This window comes from Tenrec ecaudatus, chromosome 13, assembly GCF_050624435.1.
Source record: "Tenrec ecaudatus isolate mTenEca1 chromosome 13, mTenEca1.hap1, whole genome shotgun sequence".
In the NCBI taxonomy this organism is placed as follows: Eukaryota; Metazoa; Chordata; class Mammalia; order Afrosoricida; family Tenrecidae; genus Tenrec; species Tenrec ecaudatus.
Genome location: NC_134542.1, coordinates 74426631 through 74446773, shown reverse-complemented (window position 1 = coordinate 74446773; position 20143 = coordinate 74426631). Strand labels below are relative to the sequence as shown.

The window sequence follows — 20143 nt, the reverse complement described above, 5'->3', positions numbered from 1 at the left end:
TTATGTATGTATGCACTGTGATAAAAGGTGCATGAGCCCCTAATAAAACGATTGTTTTAAATGTGTGTGTGTGATTTTTATGCAGGTGAAACAGAATCAAGACTATTAGAATCATAAAATACTAAAAACCTCACTGCCCTCAAGCCAATGCCAACTCAGAGCGACCTTCTAGGGGAGGGTAGAACTTCCCCTTGTGACTTTCTGAGACAAACTCTTTGCAGGAGTAGAAAGTCCCATCTTTCTCTCTAGGAGTGGCTGGTGGTTTCCAACTACTGATCATGTAGTTCGTAGGCCAACGCTATGCCATCAGGGATAGAAGGGCCCTTGTAAAACATCTAGTGAGAGTCTCTTGTTGTCCAGTCAAAAGTGAAGTCAACAGTTACCAGATATCAAAGAACTGAAAGTCACATCAGTGGGTGCCCACCTTCCTGATATGATCAATGAAGACAAACGTGTGCATAAGCAAATGTGCTGAAGAAAGCTGATGGTTCCCGGCTATCAAAAGATATAGCATCTGGGGTCTTGGAGGCTTGAAGATAAACAAGTGGCCATCTAGCTCAGAAGCAAAAAAGCCCACATGGAAGAAACACACCAGGCTGTGTGACCACGAGGTGTAGAAGGGACCAGGTATTAAGCATCAAGGAACAAAAAAAATCACATAATTGTAAATGTGTGAGTGCAGAGTGGAGACTCAAAGACCATCGGCAGCCAACCGGACACTCCCTTACTGGAGGGTTGTGGGGCAGAGATGAGCCAGCCAGGGTGCAGAGTAGGAATGAAGAAACATATAACTTTCCTCTAGTTCTTAAATATTTCCTCCCACTGCCCCCCACCCCCCACTATCATGATCCCAATTCTACCTTACAAATCTGATTAGACCAGAGGCTGTACATTGATACAGAAGCAAATGAAAACACAGGGAATCTAGGGCAGATGACTCCTCCAGGACCAGTGGTGAGAGTGGCGTTGCCTGGAGGGTGGAGGGAATGTGGGATAGAAAAGGGGAACTGATTACAAGAATCTACATACGTATAGCCTCCTCCCTGGGGGATGGACAGCAGAGAAGAGGGTAGGGGGAAACGTCAGACAGTGTAACATATGACAAAATAATAACAATTTATGAATGATGAAGGGTTCATGAAGTAGGGGGGAGTGGGGAGGGAGGGGGAAAATGAGCAGCTGATATTAAGGGCTCAAGTGGAAGGCAAATGTTTTGAGAATGATGATGGCAACAAATGTACAAATATGCTTAACATAATGTATGGATGTATGGATAGTGATAACAATTGTACGAGCCCCCAATAAAATGATTTTTTAATAGCAAACACTATAAAAATCACACACACACACACACACACACACACTAAAAAGGAGTGAGGTCAAGACCCCAGAGGGGTGTGGCTTGACCAGGCTTTTCCAGCTATCAGCCATAGATTTTAACTGATATGATGTCCTTTCCACGGAACTCGACTAACCTTTATGCTACTGCGTCCGTATGACACCTTGGGTGACAAGCATTAGGAGGTCTGGTGACAAAGTGGTTACAAGTTGGGCTGAAAACCACAAGGTCGACTGTTCAAAACCAACCCTTGAAAAGATGAGGGGTTCTACCCTCATAATGAATTACATTCTCAGACGCCCACAGGGGCTGTTCCCACATGAGATGTTAGTTTAAAAGTATTATCTTGGTAAAAATTAGAACATAAATGAGCATCTAGCTTTCTGAATGCTAAAATGTTTTTCAACTTTTTCGTGGTACAATTTGCCAGGGGCCGGAAAATGCATCTACTGAAATCACCAGCAGAGGGAGTCTACCTCTCAGCTGAAATAAAAGAGTATTTTGAAATTATAGCTCTAACAGTTAACCACTTGGGGTTCCTGCTCAACATGCTGCATGTATAAGCTTATAACAAAGTTTATAGTTATTAAAAATTCCACAGTATTAATTTTTAAGATAATTCTTTTTTACACTCTAAACTTTACTAAAACCCAGGGTTTGTGACTCATAGCGCACCCCCAGAGAACTGACTAAACGCCACACAGGGTTTCGGAGACTGGAAAGTGTTGGGTGTTTTGGTTTTTTTTTTAACCTCTCTCTCTGTACCCTCCCTTCTTCTACTCCACTTCCTCTCTCTCCTTTCCTTTTTCCCTCTCCTACCTCTCTCTCTCCCTGCCGCCCAGCCCCTCCCCACCCTCTCTCTCCCCTCTTTTTCTCCTAGAGACTCAAGCTGAAAATTGGTGGAATTAAGAATAGTGTTGTCAAATTTTTATCTGAAACTCATGACAGAACTAAAATAAATTGCCTCTGAAAACAGAAACAATGTGCCCGATATTTCAATAAGCTTAACTGAAGCATATATATATATATATATATATATATATATATATATATATATATTCCACCAATTAGGAGATTATAACTACTTTCTGACAACACTGGTTTCTTGGAATTTTTTTTTCCAAAACAATGTTTGACTTCCTCTTTTGAAATATCTTAGAAGTTAGCATTTCCAATATCCTTCAGGGGTGGAAAATCTTTATCCTTTTTGGGGATTTAATATCTGAAATTGCCAAAACATCTTGCCTCTTTAATGCTGCCAAAAGGAGATTCCTATTTTCTAGATTTGGCCTGGGGAACTGGGGCACGGCCAAGAGAGCCAGCCGTGCAGACTGCCTCAGCGAGAGTCCGAGACTATTAATCAGCCCGGTTATTTTTAATCTGCTTGCGCTGCCAGACGTGGACCATGCACTGGCGTTTGCACAATACGATGAGGCATGGCCCCTGTTCTCTGGCGCTCGGTCCAGGTGCTCGCAGCACAGTGACGGGGTCTGGGGTCTGATCCAGCTTCTCAGGCAGGAATCTGTTTTCTCCGGGCAAGCAGTGGGCAAAAGGCTGGCAAAGTGAAAACACTCAATAGTTAAAATGTCTATCATAAAACTTTGAAACCAAAAGTTATGATTAAGGTCTCCACAGTCCCTCTGGGTTCTGAACACCTCTGACATGTTAGCCTGGTCACTGTGTCTTTGAGGCAAGAAGGAATGCTCAGTGAGAAAAATTAACCAGGATGGCAAATGTTCGGTTAGCAGAAAAGGTGGGATTTGCCTGGGAAGCTGAGTCCACATGAGAGGAAACCTTACTGAGACTGTACACAATGATGGAGCACAATCCTGAGCAGCCAGATCCTCTGCTGGATGGGTCAGGGACCTAGATCCCCATCCAATCTCTCTCCTTTATTACCAATGTCCTTGGAAAGCATGTAACTCTCCAAGACACATTTTTCCTCCTCTAAAAAATACAGTTAACTTCCGTCAGTTAGTGGGATGACTAAAGAGAATATCCTTGGGTTTTGAAAACACCCAACACACTCAGTAGCTAGCTGAAAGGCAGGGGGTCCCTTTGGCGGTGCTAGTAGATGCTGAGGTCTTCATTGAGTTGGACTGATCTCTCCTGACCACACATCCAGAGTACGTGAGGTGAAGTCTCGCCATCTTTGCCTCTAAGGAGCAGAACACTCTGGCCATACTTCTTCCAAGACAGGCTTCATTGTTCTTCTGGCAGTTCACGGCACTGTCACGATTCTTTACCAGCACCATGATTCACATGCATTCATGCTTCTTAGGTCTCCCTTATTCAGTGAACAGCTTTTACACACATATTACCCAATTGCAAATACCATGGCTTGGGTCAGGGGCTGCCTTAGTCCTTGAAGTTATGCCCTTGCTTTTCAGCACTTGAAAGAAGGCTTGTGCAGCAGATTGACCCAATGCAATACATCCTTGGATCTCGTGACTGCTGCTACCATGAGCATGGATTGGGGATATAAGCAAGACAAAAATCATCGACCACTTCCATCTTTCCTCTGCTTATCATGATGCTACTTATTGTTCCAGTTATGAAGATTGTGCTTTCTTTATAGTGAGTTGCAATCCTACTGAGGGCTGCAATCCTTGATCTTCACCAGCAAGTACGTCAAGTCTTCCTCACTGTCAGCAAGCAAGGATAAGTCATGTGCATATTGCACACTGTTAATAAACCTTCTCCCAATCCTGATACATTCTTCTGCATACAATCCACTTCTCTAAGGAGCACAATTCTACACTGATGCACATGGGGTTGCCATTAGTCAAAATCAACTAAACAAAAACTCATTGATGGATTATATTTACTATTGAACATACTGGAGTCATTTTATTCCACTGATGCCTATAGAGGAACTGAGTAAACCCTTAACAGCAAAGCGAGGTGATATAGAGGTAGGGAGGCAGGAAGGTCCAGGTTGAGGTGGGCTTGGTGCATGCTCTTTGAGACCTGAGCTCAAAAGTTGTGGCAACTTTGAGGGAATTTCAAAGAGGTGATCTTGATAAGATTTTCTAGAAAGTCAAAGGATGATCATAGTGGATTATTAGGAAGATGTCTTAAGAAAATGGAATTGGTGAAGAAATGGTCACAAAAGTTATGCCAAGAAAAAGAAAAAAAATGCTCTCCATCCCGACAGTGCAGCCAGTCATTCCTGGATGGTGGAGCAAGGGCTGTCCTATGAGAATTGTGGTTGGGATCATTAATCTCATCCACCCTACAAACCTGATCTTGCCCCTTTGGGCTTAATCTATTCCCCAGATGCAAAAGACATATTAAAGGAGCATGATTTGCGTCCCTTGAGAATGGTCAGACTACGTTTGGACAGAGGGTGAATGGGTGAGCACACGATTCTTCAGGAAGGATTTGAGAGATGGAACAGCACAGTCAGTACTGCCTAGACCTAACTGGTGGGTATGTGGAAAACCAACAGCTTCACAGTTTGATATTTTTGATGAATAAACTTTGGATGATTTTGTAGCAATCACTTTTATATACCTTCCTAGGACACAGAAGACCCTGTTACTCCCAGGATAGTGAAAAGGGTAACTAGCTACCCAGCTAGCTCAGTGGGTATAAATTTACGTTCTCAGATGAGACTACTGATGGAGTACAATAATAGTTGGGTTAAACAGTTTTTTAAGCTTAACCTAAAAGTCTTCCTAAAGTTATAAAAAGGGAATACATATTTGAAAGGACTCTGGTCTCTTCTCCTGGCTGCACTGTATCTTGGGCAACCACCTCGTGTTTGATTTGTCCACCTCAAGGAAAGTTTTGATCAACTCTCTCAGTAAGATAAACCATAAAAATAAACCCATTGCCATCACATAAATTCCACCTCACAGCCACCATCCATGGGGCTTCCAAGGCTGTGGATCTTGCAGGGAGAAGGTAGTCTCATCTTCCTCCAGAGGGACAGCTGGTGGGCTTGAACCACCAATCGCTTGGTTAACAAATCCAGAGCTTACTCAACACTACCATCAGGGCTCCTTCTTAGGACAGCACTTTTTTTTTTTAAAAGATCTAAATTCTTCCTAAACCCACTACTATCATGTTGACTCTGACTCAGGGACCTGGGAAAGGCTTCCAGAAGATTTGTAAATTATGATGGGAGCAGACAGCTTCCTCTTTCTCGCTTGAGCACAGGTAGGTTTAAACTGCGGGTCTCAGTTAGCAGTTCAAGGCTTACCAAGAGCATCACCAGCTCCGAAATTCATTCTAGTGGGGAGATGTCAGCGCGTTCATGAAGTGAGTAAAATACACCATTTGAAAGGTAAGAAAAAAAGGAATTCCCATTTGTTGAGTCTCTATTAAGCATCAAGTAATTATAACTATTTCTACTATTTAATCCGCACAACTGTTCAGTGTGAAAGTATCTTCATCCCCAAGACTGAGAAACTGACTCTCAGGTTTACAAGAATGTGCCCAAAGTCGCACATGTTGGAGAGTTGAGTTCAAATGCTGGTCGCAAAACACACCAGTTCTACATCACACTTCCTAAATCCTCACTCCTCCACTGAGCTTGAGTGTAATTGCTAAACATGGCCCTTCTAGCCATTATCCCTCGTGTGGTGTAAATTCTAGCCTCTGTGCCTATGGCTATAATCCCACTTTGGAAGCAATTATCTGGTAAAGGACCAAGGTAGGATGGTATCTTTAGACTCTACTAGAAAGGAAAGGGGTCCGGGTGGCCTAGTGGCTATGCACTGGCCTGTAAGGCACAAGGTCAGCAGTTCAAAACAAGCAGCTGTTCCACAAGCGAGAGATGAGGCTTTTTCCTCTTGTAAAGAGTTACAGTCTCAGACACCCACAGGCCAATGCTACCCTTTCCTACAGTGTCAATCATGAGTCAGCAAGATGGTAACTTTGTTTTGTTTTGTTTTGACAAGGAGTGTGACTTAAGAGACCATCCTTTGTTTTCCTTGGGCGCAGGGTCTGTTCAAAGGAGCATGTCAAGGCCATCCCTCTATGTATAAGCGCCATCTGGAGGAGAGAGAAATCCCAGCACCATCCGTATAGGAGAGGTCTCCGTCTGGTGTAAGTGTATTGGAGAGGTCTCTGTCTGAGGTGGGAATGGCCAAGACCAGAGGTGCCAGACGCTGTGCCAAGGAGACTAAGAGACAGAGCAAAGGCGCCGGTCTGGCCCAGACACCAAGGCAAGGAAATCATAAGACAGAAGGATGGCAGCAGGGACACTGTGAGATACTAAAGCAGAATGACAAGTGGGCTTCCAGGTACTCAAAGGCAAAGGTCAAGAGATCATGTTCGTGGGAGGCTGAGACGTGGCTGCTAACTGGGAGGTGTTTCTGTGGGTCAATGGTCCCGGCGTGTGGTAACTGTTCCCAAATACCTCCCTCCTCTTGCCGGCGATACTGTGTGTGAGCTCTGCGTGACCACTGCCATGAATTAGCTAACGCAGCACACAAGTAGAGTGTCGTGTGGGAAGAACAGCTGGTGACAGACGCGGCAAAGAATGATGAAAAGCGGAGGCCGGGCTGACCTCGGCCTCGAGACACTAGGGCAGCGGAAGGCTATCCGCTATGCCCTCCGAGCTGTTTTCCACATCTAGAGAAAACTGCTTCCTGACCACATATGGAAACCACTCAGGTGAAATCCTTGCTGGAGAAGAAGGCAGCTAAGCCAGCTGTATAGACATTAAAAGGGGCGAGAGAGAAATCAAGGTGCAGGCAAAGGAGAACTCCAGGGAAACGCTGACAGTACTCGTGTCCACCTCACTCTCACCAAGCCGGCCCATCATCTAAGCCGAAGAGGCCACCATCCGCCGTCTTTTACCCCCGCCCCTGCTCAGGAACTCTCCCCCCATGTGCCGTACCTGTCATGATCCCCTGGTACACATCGTGCACGGCAACATCCAAACATGGACAACCAGATTTTGTAATGGAGTGAACATAATAAATATCCACCCAGGGGTCAGATGCAGACTGAATGCCTAACATGTTCAAGGCACTTGGAGCAAACAAGGAGGGCTAGCTGTCCCCCAAGAGCCACCCCACGGTGCTTCTTTCCTGAACTCTGATTGTGAGGCCCAGGGCGGTGTGTTGGGCCCAAAGGCCACATTCCCTGGCTTCCCTCATATTCTCCATAGCAAGGAGACACCATTCTGGACAGTGAGACGGAAGCCCAGACACTGGGGGCTGCAGAATATGGGACAGAAAAGGCTGGCCTGCTCGTGGTCGGTCACATTCTCTATGCCAGAAACGTCCACAGGAAAAGGGCCCCACACTAGGACGATAAAGTGAAAGGCAAGAAACAGTTTGGTTGTCCAAGGACACAGTAGGACTTCTTCGTTGGCTTGGATTTAATTTTCCCATAAAATGAAGAGGAAATAAACCCCTCTCCTGTTTGACCCGCTGTCGTTCTGAATTTCAGTTTCTCTGCAAATAGTTTAACCTCTAACTGTAAAGCGCTTGATTATAAACCCCTTCCCTTGGTATTTAAACTTCGGGGGGGGGGGCCTTGCTTTGTTTTTTTGGGTTTTTTTGTTTTGTTTTTTGGGGTCTAAGTACAAGGTCAGAAAGACCCAGAAAACCAGATAGTACACTACAATAAATAAGCATGATATGACTACAATCCATTCTGAGAAGCCAAAAAGCTTAAAATATACAACTGCGGTTAGCTTTAAAAACAAACTCACTGCCATGGAGTTGACGCTGACTCATAGTGACCCTTGAGGACAGGGTAGAACTGCCCCTGTGAGCTTCTGAGACGAACTCTTTACAGGAGGAGAAAGCCCCTTCCCACCAACTGGCGGCTTCAAACTGGTGGCCGAGCGGATGGTTGCTGCTAGACTTAAAATATCATGCAAAGTAACAATGAAATTGAAGCCACATCAGGGCAGTGGTCGCTGAACTGCTGAATGACAATGAACGTCTGAGCAGTTTGAGCACAGTCCCACAGCCTGAGAGGAGACTGGCTCAACACCAGCGGGTCTCAACCTGTGGGTCGCAGCCCCTTGGTGGGGGGTGGGAGGGCGACAAACAACCCTTTCACAGGGGTGCCCCGATTCTAACAGTAGCAAAATGATGAAGCAGTACTGAAAATCATGTTATGGTTGGGGTCAGCACCGCATGAGGACCTGTGTGAAAGGGCCGCGGCCTGAAGAAGGTGGACAAGCAAGTGCAAAGCCGCAAAGGTTACAGGCGTGGAAGAAGGAGGTGGGGGCAACCAAGGGCTTCTCAGCCGGTGCCGGCCACTGCGGAGCTTCAGCCGGGTTTGTAGATGCGCAGGTTGGGCGGGGCGGCCGGTGTGCTTTCACCCTGGATGGCACCTCTGGGACCCGCAGAGCCTCGATGCTCCCTTTGGAGAAGGGATGTGGGCACAGCACGCTGCTCTACTCCAGGAGGGGCTTCAGAAAAAGAGAAAGGAGTTCAAAGGGAATGGAACTGTTTCGCGAACGTTCGGAAACTTCTGCCAAATGGCACCATCCCGTGTTAAATCCATCCATTTCAGATTTACAAAAGGATTTGACTCGTAAGAAAGACATAGTCTGAATCCAAGAAAAGCAGCAAACCAAACCGACTGCCGTGCAGCCAGTCGATTGTAACCAGAGAGGCCTCCAGGCAGCGCAGAACTGCCCTGGGATCCCACGGCGGGCGCGTCTTCCACGCACAGGACCCCTCCCTGGTCCCCCTCGGCGTGGCCTGCCCATCACAGCCCTCCAAGGCCCACTGCCTTCAGAAGCTCGTGGGAAAATGCCACCAAGATTTCCTTCCTTTCATCCAGGGATGTCGTGAGTCCTCTTGTACGATCTCACTTTTCCTCCAGAATTGCAGAAGACTCGTTAGGGCTTCATGTGGTTATAAACATCTTGCATTACTAGAGTGTAGAGTTTTTAAAATGCAGAAATGCTTGCAAATAATTTTTTAAAATCATTTTCAATTTGACAACATCACAGAAGTATATCTACCCAGAGTCATACTATGGATATATCAAGTCTTCTGACCGTGCAGCCTTTCTATAAAAAGAATGTGGATTTCAAACAAAGGGGAAAAAAAGAATATGGATTTCATATTGTATTTTAATTATACTTTAGAATGCTTGAGAGTCTTCCACTATATTTCTGGAACCTTAAAATAGTTTCTCGTTATCATGTGCCAATCTAGAGCCTTGGGTATAAATTTTCTTTCCATCACAAAACACACACACACACACACAAATTACCTTGCTGCTTAGAATTGCTTTCTGAATAAAATGCTATCTACACTAGAACATATGGGAGTTGGTGGAAGTGCAGAGGAAGATGACAGGATTTGCCTAAACTAATTCCAGACTTGAAGTTGAATGGTAATTATACCCACCATAAGGCAATTTCATTAACATATTAATTTCAGGAGGTAGCATGTACCTAAGAGAAACACACTGTAAGTCACAAGACCGAGATTCTATTTCTAGCTTTGCCATTGACCTTCTGGGTGACCTTGCATAAGTCATTCAACTCCCGAGAGACTCAGTCTTCTCATCTGGGGGAGAGGAGGCAGGGAACAGCCTAGTCGTTATCTAAGAAAAATGCTGGACATAAAAGACTCATTCAGAATATTTGGTGAGGATGCCACAGTTTCTGAAGGATAGGATGAAAGTTTCTTTAAAAACTTCCTGAAACTAGGAAAGTCAGATCCAATTAGAGAGAGAAAGATGGTCCCATCCCATGCCGCCACCACCCTCCCACCCACCCCATTAACTTAACCGAGAGTCTACCAAAATACAGTTACTCATTGATCAAACAGTACTTGGTGAGTCTGGAAAGGGCTCCAGGTTCAGTACCATATTTAAAATTCAAATTGCCAACCATTCAGAAGAAAATCTTATGGCCATTTAGATCAGGTGCACGACTTAATGAGAAAGGTCCTTTCTAGGCCCTAGTGCTATGGAGAGTCCTGTTGTCGGCCTTTCAAAGGCTTACAGGAGTCACTTGCCCAGTATGAGCAAACTCTGTGGGAAAAGCACATGCATTCTTGGGAAATCAGAACCTGTCCCTGTGAAAATACTCCGAGAAAGGCTGGTGTGCTTTGTAAGATCCCCTTAAATTATGGCACCCAGAGAAAATGAAGCGTTGCTGACGCCGTGGACTAATGCTCCTGTTTGCTTTTTATCGTGACAAAAAGAATGTGCAGTCCTAGAGGAACAAGAGCAGATTTGTGTTTTTTAGTCAGGAAAAGTATCCAGTTCCTAAGAAATACAGATATTAAAATTTTCAGAGATTGAATAGACAAACGGGTCCTGTGGGAATTAAAATGTCAGAAGCAAAGAGCAGCCTACGTACTTCCAACAAGTGGTGAGGGACTAAATTGCGTAAGCACTTAGATGGGTATGAGTTTTAAAGGAATCACTTGGATTTGGAGAATTTTGACTTATATAGTTATAGAATAGAAATCTAAAGAGGATTATTAGTAAAAAGGCCAAGAGAAATCACAATGAGGTTATCCATTTGCAGCTTAGATCTGTATTTTCCAGCCAGGTTTTATTCATCACATCAATTTTCCCCTCAACTAGCTGCTCAAAGTTGTTCAAAATGATAGCATCTTTTTCTAGTGTTCTGTATACTGTTCAACATGATAAAGGGATTTAGTCATTTACTGCAAAAACTGAAAACAAAAGTTACTTTATGATTCATAGAATGAGGAACACTGGAAGGGTGATTTAATGAAAAATCTCTCAGGTATTATCTTACAGATGAGAACAAAAAGTTCTCTGGAAGTTTAGGTGATCAACCCAAGGTCACACTGCTAATAAACAGAGTTCAGACCATATGCTTTCTACTACACCAACCTGCAGTGCCCCCCACCCGTCAAAAAAGAAAAAATATATACATGATAAAAGTGACTTGCTCTATCTAAACTCCTGATATTAATTGGCTAATAAGTCAAATACAGAATACACATTTATATATGTTAATACATCTTTTCATATCCCCAATAAATAAAAGACCCTCTGTTACCATAATTAATGTTCTGCTAATCTTAATTCCAAAATCTAGATTCTACTTTAAAGCAAAGTGATTTCGGTATATTTTGCTCAAGTTAGAAGATAAAAGTATCAGGAAAGATGAAAAGCAAATGCTGGCAAAAAAAATCGCTGTAGAGTTATTCCAATGCCAATTAACAAATTCTAGAGTGTAAATGTTCCAAATGCCAAAGAAAATAAATTGAAAGCCTCAAACCTAAAAATAAAGTTGCCACTGTAAAAAAAATTTTTTTTAAGCCTTAATGGTTAGATCACATTTCTGAAAAAGTTAAAACTTTATTAAACGTAATGTACTAATAGTTAACGATTAGAAGCTAAATAAGGAAATAAACAGTACTGTTTCTATATCACCGAAGCCATTCTTCAGGTTCATTGCCAAATCCTTAAGTTGGTGCTTCCCTTACTAATACAGCGCATTCCTTAAGGAGTCCAGGGCAATGTTCTTATTTGGTGTGTTTACAAGAAAAGTTTAGTGTACCAGTTTTGCTTAACAAGGATTAAAGGGTATAATGTATCACTTTATAAAATGCAAGGCTGCAAGGAAGACATGAAAGCAATAGGAAAAACTAAGAACTAAAACATCTTCATCTATATGTTGCTTGTATTAATAATTAACAGAGCACCTTTTCCCAGGAGAATTAAAGGTAAAAGTTTGTTTGTTTTTCCTCAAGCAGACAGGTAGAAATTCAATAAAAATGGGTAGAAATTTCAGGAAAATAAACTGGTGCCATATATTTAAAAAGTAAACCATAACCCACTCAGTGATGAAGGTGGAAATATTATAAACTCTAGTGAAACAAAGGAAGTATTCCTTAGTACAATGGCTAGCAAGTTTCCGAGTGAACAAAAAGTAAACAGATACAAGGTTAAAGGAGGAAATTTTTTAAATGCTTCATAATCGTTCCTCAATCAGTGACCTTAATTGGAGACCAGACTGCTTTTTTACGGAGCTTTGTTTCATTTTGTTTTGTTTTTTCCTACAGTGATGTTATCATGCAATAATTTCTCCCTCCCCTGCAGTCCGACCCTAGTTCAATTTAAATGAGACCCTTTACCTGGCCAGCCTCAATGACTTCATAGTCTTTCTCAGTACACGTAACTAAAACGTCCCACATAGCAACAAACACACAGCGAGGGGAAGAGTGGAGAAAAGTTTAAAAGTTGTGGGGAGCGGGGAGGAAAGGCACGTACCCTTTTCTGTAGGACGATGGGCGTGACCGCGGGCAGAGTGACTCTCCTCGCACTCAGACTCATGCCTGCTCTTGCAGGGCGCCCCTCCGGGAGAGCATGGACGAAGCGAAAGGAATCTTTTACGGTGACTTTTGGGAATTCCCAGGGCTCAGTGAAAAGGAACAAGTAGGAAAAGGAATAAATGTCACCCTGCTTATGTGATTCCAATCTACCCAAAGCCAATTAAGGATGGCTGCGGGACTGGGAGAGGCAGCAGCCAATCGAAGCCTAGAAAACTCCGCCTTTGTCCTTGGACACACATTCTGATACTTTTGTTTATGATATTTAAAGCACCAGATTAACAGGCATCTAGTACACTGGATTTTTTTTTCCAAAACACTGCGATTCAATGCCATCTTTGTTGACAGTGCCGTCTGTCCTTCGCTAAAGCATTTCAGCATATGGTAGGTAAGGTACTGTTTACATTGCTCTATTTAAAGTACATAAATATGTAGATGAACTAAATTTACTTAGGCTACTCGTAAAATTGATGAATGGGTCAATTTAAACATATTACAGGAGGCTCAAAAAATAAGCCTGAGTTCCAAATCGGTCTCAAAGTGTTAGGTTATTTATTGTAAGAAAAATTTTAATCGTATGCATCTCATGTCCTCAACAGTCGAGGTCTTTGGGATCATAGAACTTTCCCTTACCCGGGGGTCATGCACGGTTAAAGATTACCTTAAAATCAGCCTAAGTATCAGGGGAATATTAAACTGTAATGTGCAAGTTTCAAATGCGGATTTCAATTAAAAGGCGCAGATGTGTATGATTTGCCGTATTCCGTTCACTGAAGGCAGGCAAACAATAATCACTGTGCAGAAGCAGCTCAACATTTTAATAACCACTTTGTCTTGCCTCCTAGAGCAGCTAAAAAAACTTACTCTCGTACTTTGGGGCGGGTTGGAAGGAGGATCAACTAAAAATAGTGCTGCTAACAAGCAAATTTTCAACCCAGTCTAAATAAAGAGCGAAGCACTCAAAATTGACCACGCGAGTATTGCAAAGGAAGACCGATGCAAGCTGTCACCTTCACGAGAACTCTCCTGGACTGACACATTCACTAACCCTGCTGACTCTACTTCGAGACCGACTGTGTTCAGCAGGAGATTCGAACGCCTCGTCGTTTCTACACTGCAGCTGGGTCGCTGCAGAGGCAGCTTGGACACCAGCTTTCCATTTCCTCACCTAAGCTGCAGGATCCACCTGACTGCTTGCCACTTGAGTGTGCTTTAGCTGCACAGTGACCCCATAGGCCTCAAGGGAATAAGAGACACCACAAAACTAGTCTACACGACTTTGTATTCCCAAACATACAACCCTCTCATAACAGTAGTCGGGGCCCGGGGGTGGAGGATGCACTTAGTACCCCAAAAAATCGCATTAATTTGATCCTCAGCCAGCCAGGTCTATCCTGGTCCTTTAAAATCAAGGCATCAATAAACTGGAAGGCAGGGGGTGGGGTGGTTGGTATCATTTGTGAAGTGAAAAATCAAGTCTGGTTCAGCCTTGAGTCACTTTTTGGCAGGCCAACAAAAAACAAAGTCCATGGGAACTCCATAAACTCAAGAGCATTATCTGTCTGTCTTCGTCCTCTTTCTCCTCTCCATGTGTAGGTTTCAAGTATCCCCAAACGGCACATGGGTGTTGTCTTTAACAGCTTACTGCTCTGGGTTCTACTGTTTGGTGCAATGGCTACACAGAATTCGCAGACAATATGTACCATTGAAGGGTTTAAAGTTACATTGTAATCCCTGTGAAAAACACCCAGAGACAGCTGTTTATCAGGACCAGTCACAAAGTCCTTTCAGGCCTGCTAATACACGTCCAAAGGGGTAGAACACTCTGCAGGAAAGCTCAAGGGGAAGACATGCAGCTCTAGCTGCACGAGTCAGCAAGGCCAGCTCCCTGCATCAAGGGGCACCACACTCCAATAAGCCTTAGCCCAAAGCACTCAGCTCCACATCTGCGGGTCAGCAAGGCCAGCTTTTCCAATTCTACAAGCCAGCCTTCCTCACAGAAGGACTCCGCTTTACTAGCTCTGTGGGACAGGAAGCCCGTCCCCCTGTCCCCTGCCCTGCATCCTGCTGCTGCTGCTACTGCTCTGCTGGCTAGCTGTCTTCTGGATCCCGGAGCTTCACTGAGCAGGGATCTCGGGTCCAGAAGACACGCTCCACTCCTGGCTCTTGCTAGTAAGAAGATCCCTCCTGCTGCGGCTCAGCAGGCTCATTTTAAAGGCAGCAAGAAGGCATTCTAGGGAATTCTGTTCACAGACTCACAAGGGAATCCTAATAGCATCTTGCTCTACCTTCTTAGCAAACCCAGGCAGGAAAAGGACATCTTGTGGGATTTAGAGACAGGCTAGAAGATTCACATTAATGAATTACCTGCCCCTGCAATATCTTGTCTCAAAAAAACGTTCTTGTGGCTCTACCGTACCCAAAGCAGTTCATCACTAGGAAAAGTACCTGCCACAGGCCAAGGACCATATTGGGCTATAGAAATATACTGCTGAGTAAGATATCCTCGCTGGTGCAAAGTACAATAGGGATATTAGGGGGTTTGTCTGTTTTAATTAAAAGATCTCACTGGACAGTTAGCTGCATGAATCTAATACCCTGAAGGCACAGTGACTAAAGTCCCTGGCTACTTACTGAAGGGTCATCTGTCCAATGTGAACCCACCAGCTGCTCCTCAGGTGAAAGAGACAGAGCGCAGTGTACTTTCACAAGGATGGACAGCCTGGCAAACCCTCTGGTTTTTCTCTCTCCTACAGGGTCCCTATGAGTCACAACTGTCCAACCAAGCTGTCTCGGTTATGGTTATGGTTATGGTTATGGTTATGGTTATGGTTGTTGTTGGTTTCAGTTACTATAGACAGACCTAGGGAGTAGATACAATGCATTGGGGTGACGTCAGGGCAGGCTTCAAGGAAGACATAATTGCTTGAAAAGGGATTAGGGGAAATGTATACTCATATGCAGAACTTGGTAACTGATACAGAGTAACATTCTCAAAGTAGACCCCAAGGTTTTAAATCAAGACACTGGAAGAGTGAGAGATTTTTGCATCCCACTATAGAGCTTGTGTATAAATCAGCGGGTAGCACGGCAGTTGGTGTCTGACTACTAACTGAAACCCGCCCAGGAAGCCACGAAACAAAGGCCTGGAGAATCCCTTCCCGAAGCTGACATCACTGAAGACCCTGGGAAGGCCTTCGACTCAGATGTGAGTAGGAGCCCTCTTGCCGGCAATGAGCTTGGAGTGTTCTTCAAGCACAGAAATGTATCCCCTCAACCAAAGCAGCGGAGAATTCAGGGCTGCTTTTGTTACAGCGCAATATCCCTGCCCTACGAAGGCTTGAAACATTTGAAAGATCGTCCACTCCTAAGGGGGAAAGAGCTTAGCTTTGAAACACAAGTAATTGAAGCTTATGAAACTTCAGTGAAAATGATGAAAAGTAAAATGGGGCATTTTGTATCGCTGTTATCAAAACACTAACGGACACTGAAAGAAGAAATCTGCATATGCTTCTGAGAGTCAACAGCTAACATACTAAAGAGCTGACAAAGCACTCAAAGCACACAGTCTCATTTTTGAGCAAACCCTGCCAAGTGTTCATAGTGATGTTAGACCATGATTCAAAATTCAACTTTAGCCCATCCTTTCTCTTTGTATTATAAATGCATTTTTGTTCACTAATCTTGTGATTTGAGGCCAAATCTCTTCAGCTGAAAATTGAAAGAAAAAAAAAAAGAACACGTACACACACAAAACTCAGGTCAAACTTCAAGAGTTGAGAACACTTGTACGATCAAGGAAGTCACGTTTGCACAGGGCTTGGAAGAGCCCAAGACCAATTCACGCTCTGGAAAGTCCTACATGGGAAATTAGTCCTAGGATGTGTTCTCCTCAGATAAGGTCGCCAGCTATCTATTTCCAAAACTGAAACCTTGATATAAATTTTCTCTGAATCATTAAGTACAACAATGAAATGCCACAGAATAGTATGGTACAGTTATTTAATGTTTGTACTCAACAGTTTGATAGCACAAGAAATTTTGCTACTCAAAATATACACATATACAGATTTCAACGGAAATTATGATCGACAAAAATAGCTCTTCGTATCATGATTGGCGGCATGTGTGAACTCCCCCAACATGTCACACGCATTGGCTCAGTTTTCCTTTGCTCCGCACAACAACGACTCGGGAGATCCCAAAGGAAACATGCAGCCATCAAGTCCATGAGGTAGGCACTCGTTTTTTCTGAGATAAGGCAGCTGCGGTCACAAGAGCCAGCGGTGCACAACTGACCTCAGACACAAGAGCAGACTCAAAAAGAATTAGATCAAGTTCATGAAGATTACACGTCAAGGCTCTTGTCAGGGGCCACTGAGTTGGTTCCGACACCCAGCACCAGTGTGCACGTTTGAGCCCTTGCTGCAGCCACGGTATCAGTCCCACATGGCAGAGCAACACTGTGCTGCGTCTCTCCGTGGCACCCCACCATCCACCCCTGTATTCTCCAATGGCGCTGGCTAACTGGATATCCTCATGGCCATCTAACCCAGCACCCCGCTTTCTCATAGGCCTCAGTGTTTGCTTGCTTTATTGACCCACTGAATAAACAAGTATTCTTAGCCTTGCTAGGAGTACTGTACTCTTTGTTACAAGGAATTCGAAGCTGATCAGCTGGTTCCTGTTACAAAAAGGTAACTGGTGAATAGCCACTGGTAAATAAGGAAGCAGCCAGCGCCATGTCGAAGGTGGATCTGGGCAGAGGGATGTCCCATAAGCACAGGCAGAGCTGCAGGCCGCAGGTCCACCTTTTGTGCCTGTGTTCCAATTCGACTTGTATGAAAGCCTACAAACACTCAGCTGGCGGATCCCTGAACGGCCCCAGAACACACATTCTGTCCCTCCTTCTTGCATAGCTTGCTCCCTGTTTTAAGGCCCAAGTGATTTCATACTTTTTTTCCTAAAGTTTCCGTGGTTTGCCATCCTTCAAACATCACTCTAGTTTATCAACTATATTACCTTAGAAATGGAAAGTGGAGAAAGATAAATATGAACTGCCTATTAAGGCACTTTACCTGTGTTATTGCATTTTACACTAACAACTCTATAATGTACTATGTAATCTCATTTTCCAGATGTAAACCATATATGTCATTTTCATAGATGTCTGTTTACCATTTATCATATGCTAGTTTATTTAAACTTTTCCACTATTTCCTCTCTGTGTGTGCTTTGTATGATTTAGAATCAGCAACATGTCTTAATTTCTCTCTTAACATTACACTGATTAGTGGTTTTTATACAGGGGAGAAAAGGCTGACCGTTACACCAATACACTCACAGTAAGCTACCAGAGAGTCAAGCCAGATTCACAAGGGGACGTGGGACAAGAGAGTCACTGCTGACATGGAAAAGATTATGATTTAAAGCAAAAAATACTAGAAAGATGTTTACTTGTGCTTTATGGACTATGCAAAGGCAATTGACTCTCTGGATCATACCAAACTATGGATAACACTGCAAAAGATAGGAACTTCAGACCACTTCATCGTGCTCATGCACAGCCTATAGCTAGACCGCTCGGACAGTGCATGGTCAAATACGGAAAGGTGTGCATCCGGGGTATGTCCGTTCACGGTACTAACTCAAACGACATGCTGAGCAAATAACCCCAACGGCCGAACTCTATGAAGAACTTGACATCAAGATCGGGGGAAGGCTCATTAAACAATCTGAAATGCGATGATGACACAACCTTGTGCAAACTGTAAGCGAAGAGGACTTAAGACCACACTAACAATGATCCTGAAGGTGACAGCCTTCATGATGGAGTACACTTCAGTGTAAGAAAAGAACACCTTCCCAAGGAGGTCATCAATTATAATAAACATTATAATAAACATAAAACATAAAGAGATTGTCAAAGATGGCTTTGGGAGAAGGAGAGATCAACAACACCCAGAGAAGCAGTAGTAAATGATATATTTTATTGTATTGGGTAAATCTTGCAAAAGACCTCTTTAAAGTGTAAAAGACCAAGCATGGTGCACCCTGTCCCAAACCGTGGTATTATCACTAGCCTCATTGACACTTGAAAACTGGACAATGACTAAGGAAAGCCAGAGAAGAATCGATACATTTGAATTGTGGCAACGGGGAAGGCTATTGAATATACTATGTGCATGGGGCAGTAAATTATTTCATGTCGTTCCTCTATCCAAAGTCTCCCACTCCCACCGAAGGACCGTCTTCTGCATGGGACTGCTAAGTGGGTGAAGGAAGCTACTGACAGGATTTATCTGTGAGTAACTGTGAACAAGAATCCCTGGAATGGCATCCTGTTGTTTATGAAATGAGCCTTCTAAGAAGCAGGACTGATCCCTGCACAGTGAGCCTCTTGGATCCAGAAGACAACTGGGACATCACAGGAGCGGCAGCAACAGGACCCGGAGCCAGAGTATGGACCAGAAATGATGGACTCCCCAACCCACAAGGCAAGTGAAGCTCGGGGCTTCTGTGCAGGAGGCTGACTGGTGGAGTTGGGGGACTTCTGGGCACTCTATTGGGGAAGTGAAGCTGACGGCCTTCAGGCTGAAGCTTACTGGAGTGGATTCTGGGAGCTGACTACCTTCGGGTTGAAGCTTCCAGTGAAGTGGTATGCCCTTTTTGGGCATGTATTAATAGACTTCGTAACCTAGCCTGATAAACAACTATCCTGAGCATTTCCCAGTGGCATTACAACTTAGTAACTTCCTTAATAAACCCTTCAATCGTGGAAACATTGCAATGGATAGTAGAACCTACAAAGGTAAAACAGAAGATTGACCAAGACATACACTATGGACTGCCAGAACAATGAATACATCTATCCTGGAGGATCAACCATCAGATGGTTCTTAAAAGGAAGAATTGCGAGAGTTGACCTCACACACTTTGGACATGATATCAGGATGGGGAGAAGGAGGTGGAGAAGGAGACCATAAAGCACATGGTCGGTGAAAAAGAAGAAGGCCCACAACGAGACGGGCTCACGCAAGGGCTACAACAGCATTAGACACTGGAAAGATCACGCGGGTGGCGTCTAACAGAACAAGGCTTCGTTCCGTAGTACACAGTGTGGCAACGAGTGAGAACCAACTCAAGGGCACCTTGAAAAGCCAACACGAATACTCCTCTTGCCAACCAATCTCCTGCTTACACAAAACTTCACTTCCTCTCTTCTTCACCTTGCCCCTGAATGTGGCACTGCTGGATTTGGGTCCCTATCCAGATTCCAACTCTCTCAAAAGACTCAAGTCAAACTCACTCCTCCAAGAAATAATATCTCCATCTAAATTATGTGACCCTTGTTTTATCCTCTTTTAGGACTTAAACTTTTCTAGTTCTCATGAGTTGATCTGTATTTACATTGCTTTGGAAAAACTTATAAATCCTTGCATAAGCCTAGGTTTACTGTTCAATGAAAATATAATCCTTGCAGGTGGGGCTCAGGTTCTTCTTTAGCAGAGTGTTCTCTGTACACAGTAGGCATGATGTTCACACACAATCAATG

General features: G+C 43.9%; 1 protein-coding gene across 2 annotated transcripts in view; it reads right to left on the bottom strand.

Annotated features, from left to right (window-relative positions):
- The window catches only part of GRB14 (growth factor receptor bound protein 14), a 144905-nt gene that overhangs the window by 63392 nt on the left and 61370 nt on the right, over window positions 1–20143 (bottom strand). The window contains exon 1 of one of the 2 annotated variants that reach the window (XM_075529490.1): window positions 12530–12592. The exons of the other annotated variant lie outside the window; for it this stretch is intronic. Coding sequence (XP_075385605.1) covers window positions 12530–12592 — 63 coding nt within the window. Of the gene's footprint in view, window positions 1–12529; window positions 12593–20143 lie in introns of those variants that run through there. 2 annotated transcript variants of the gene reach the window in all.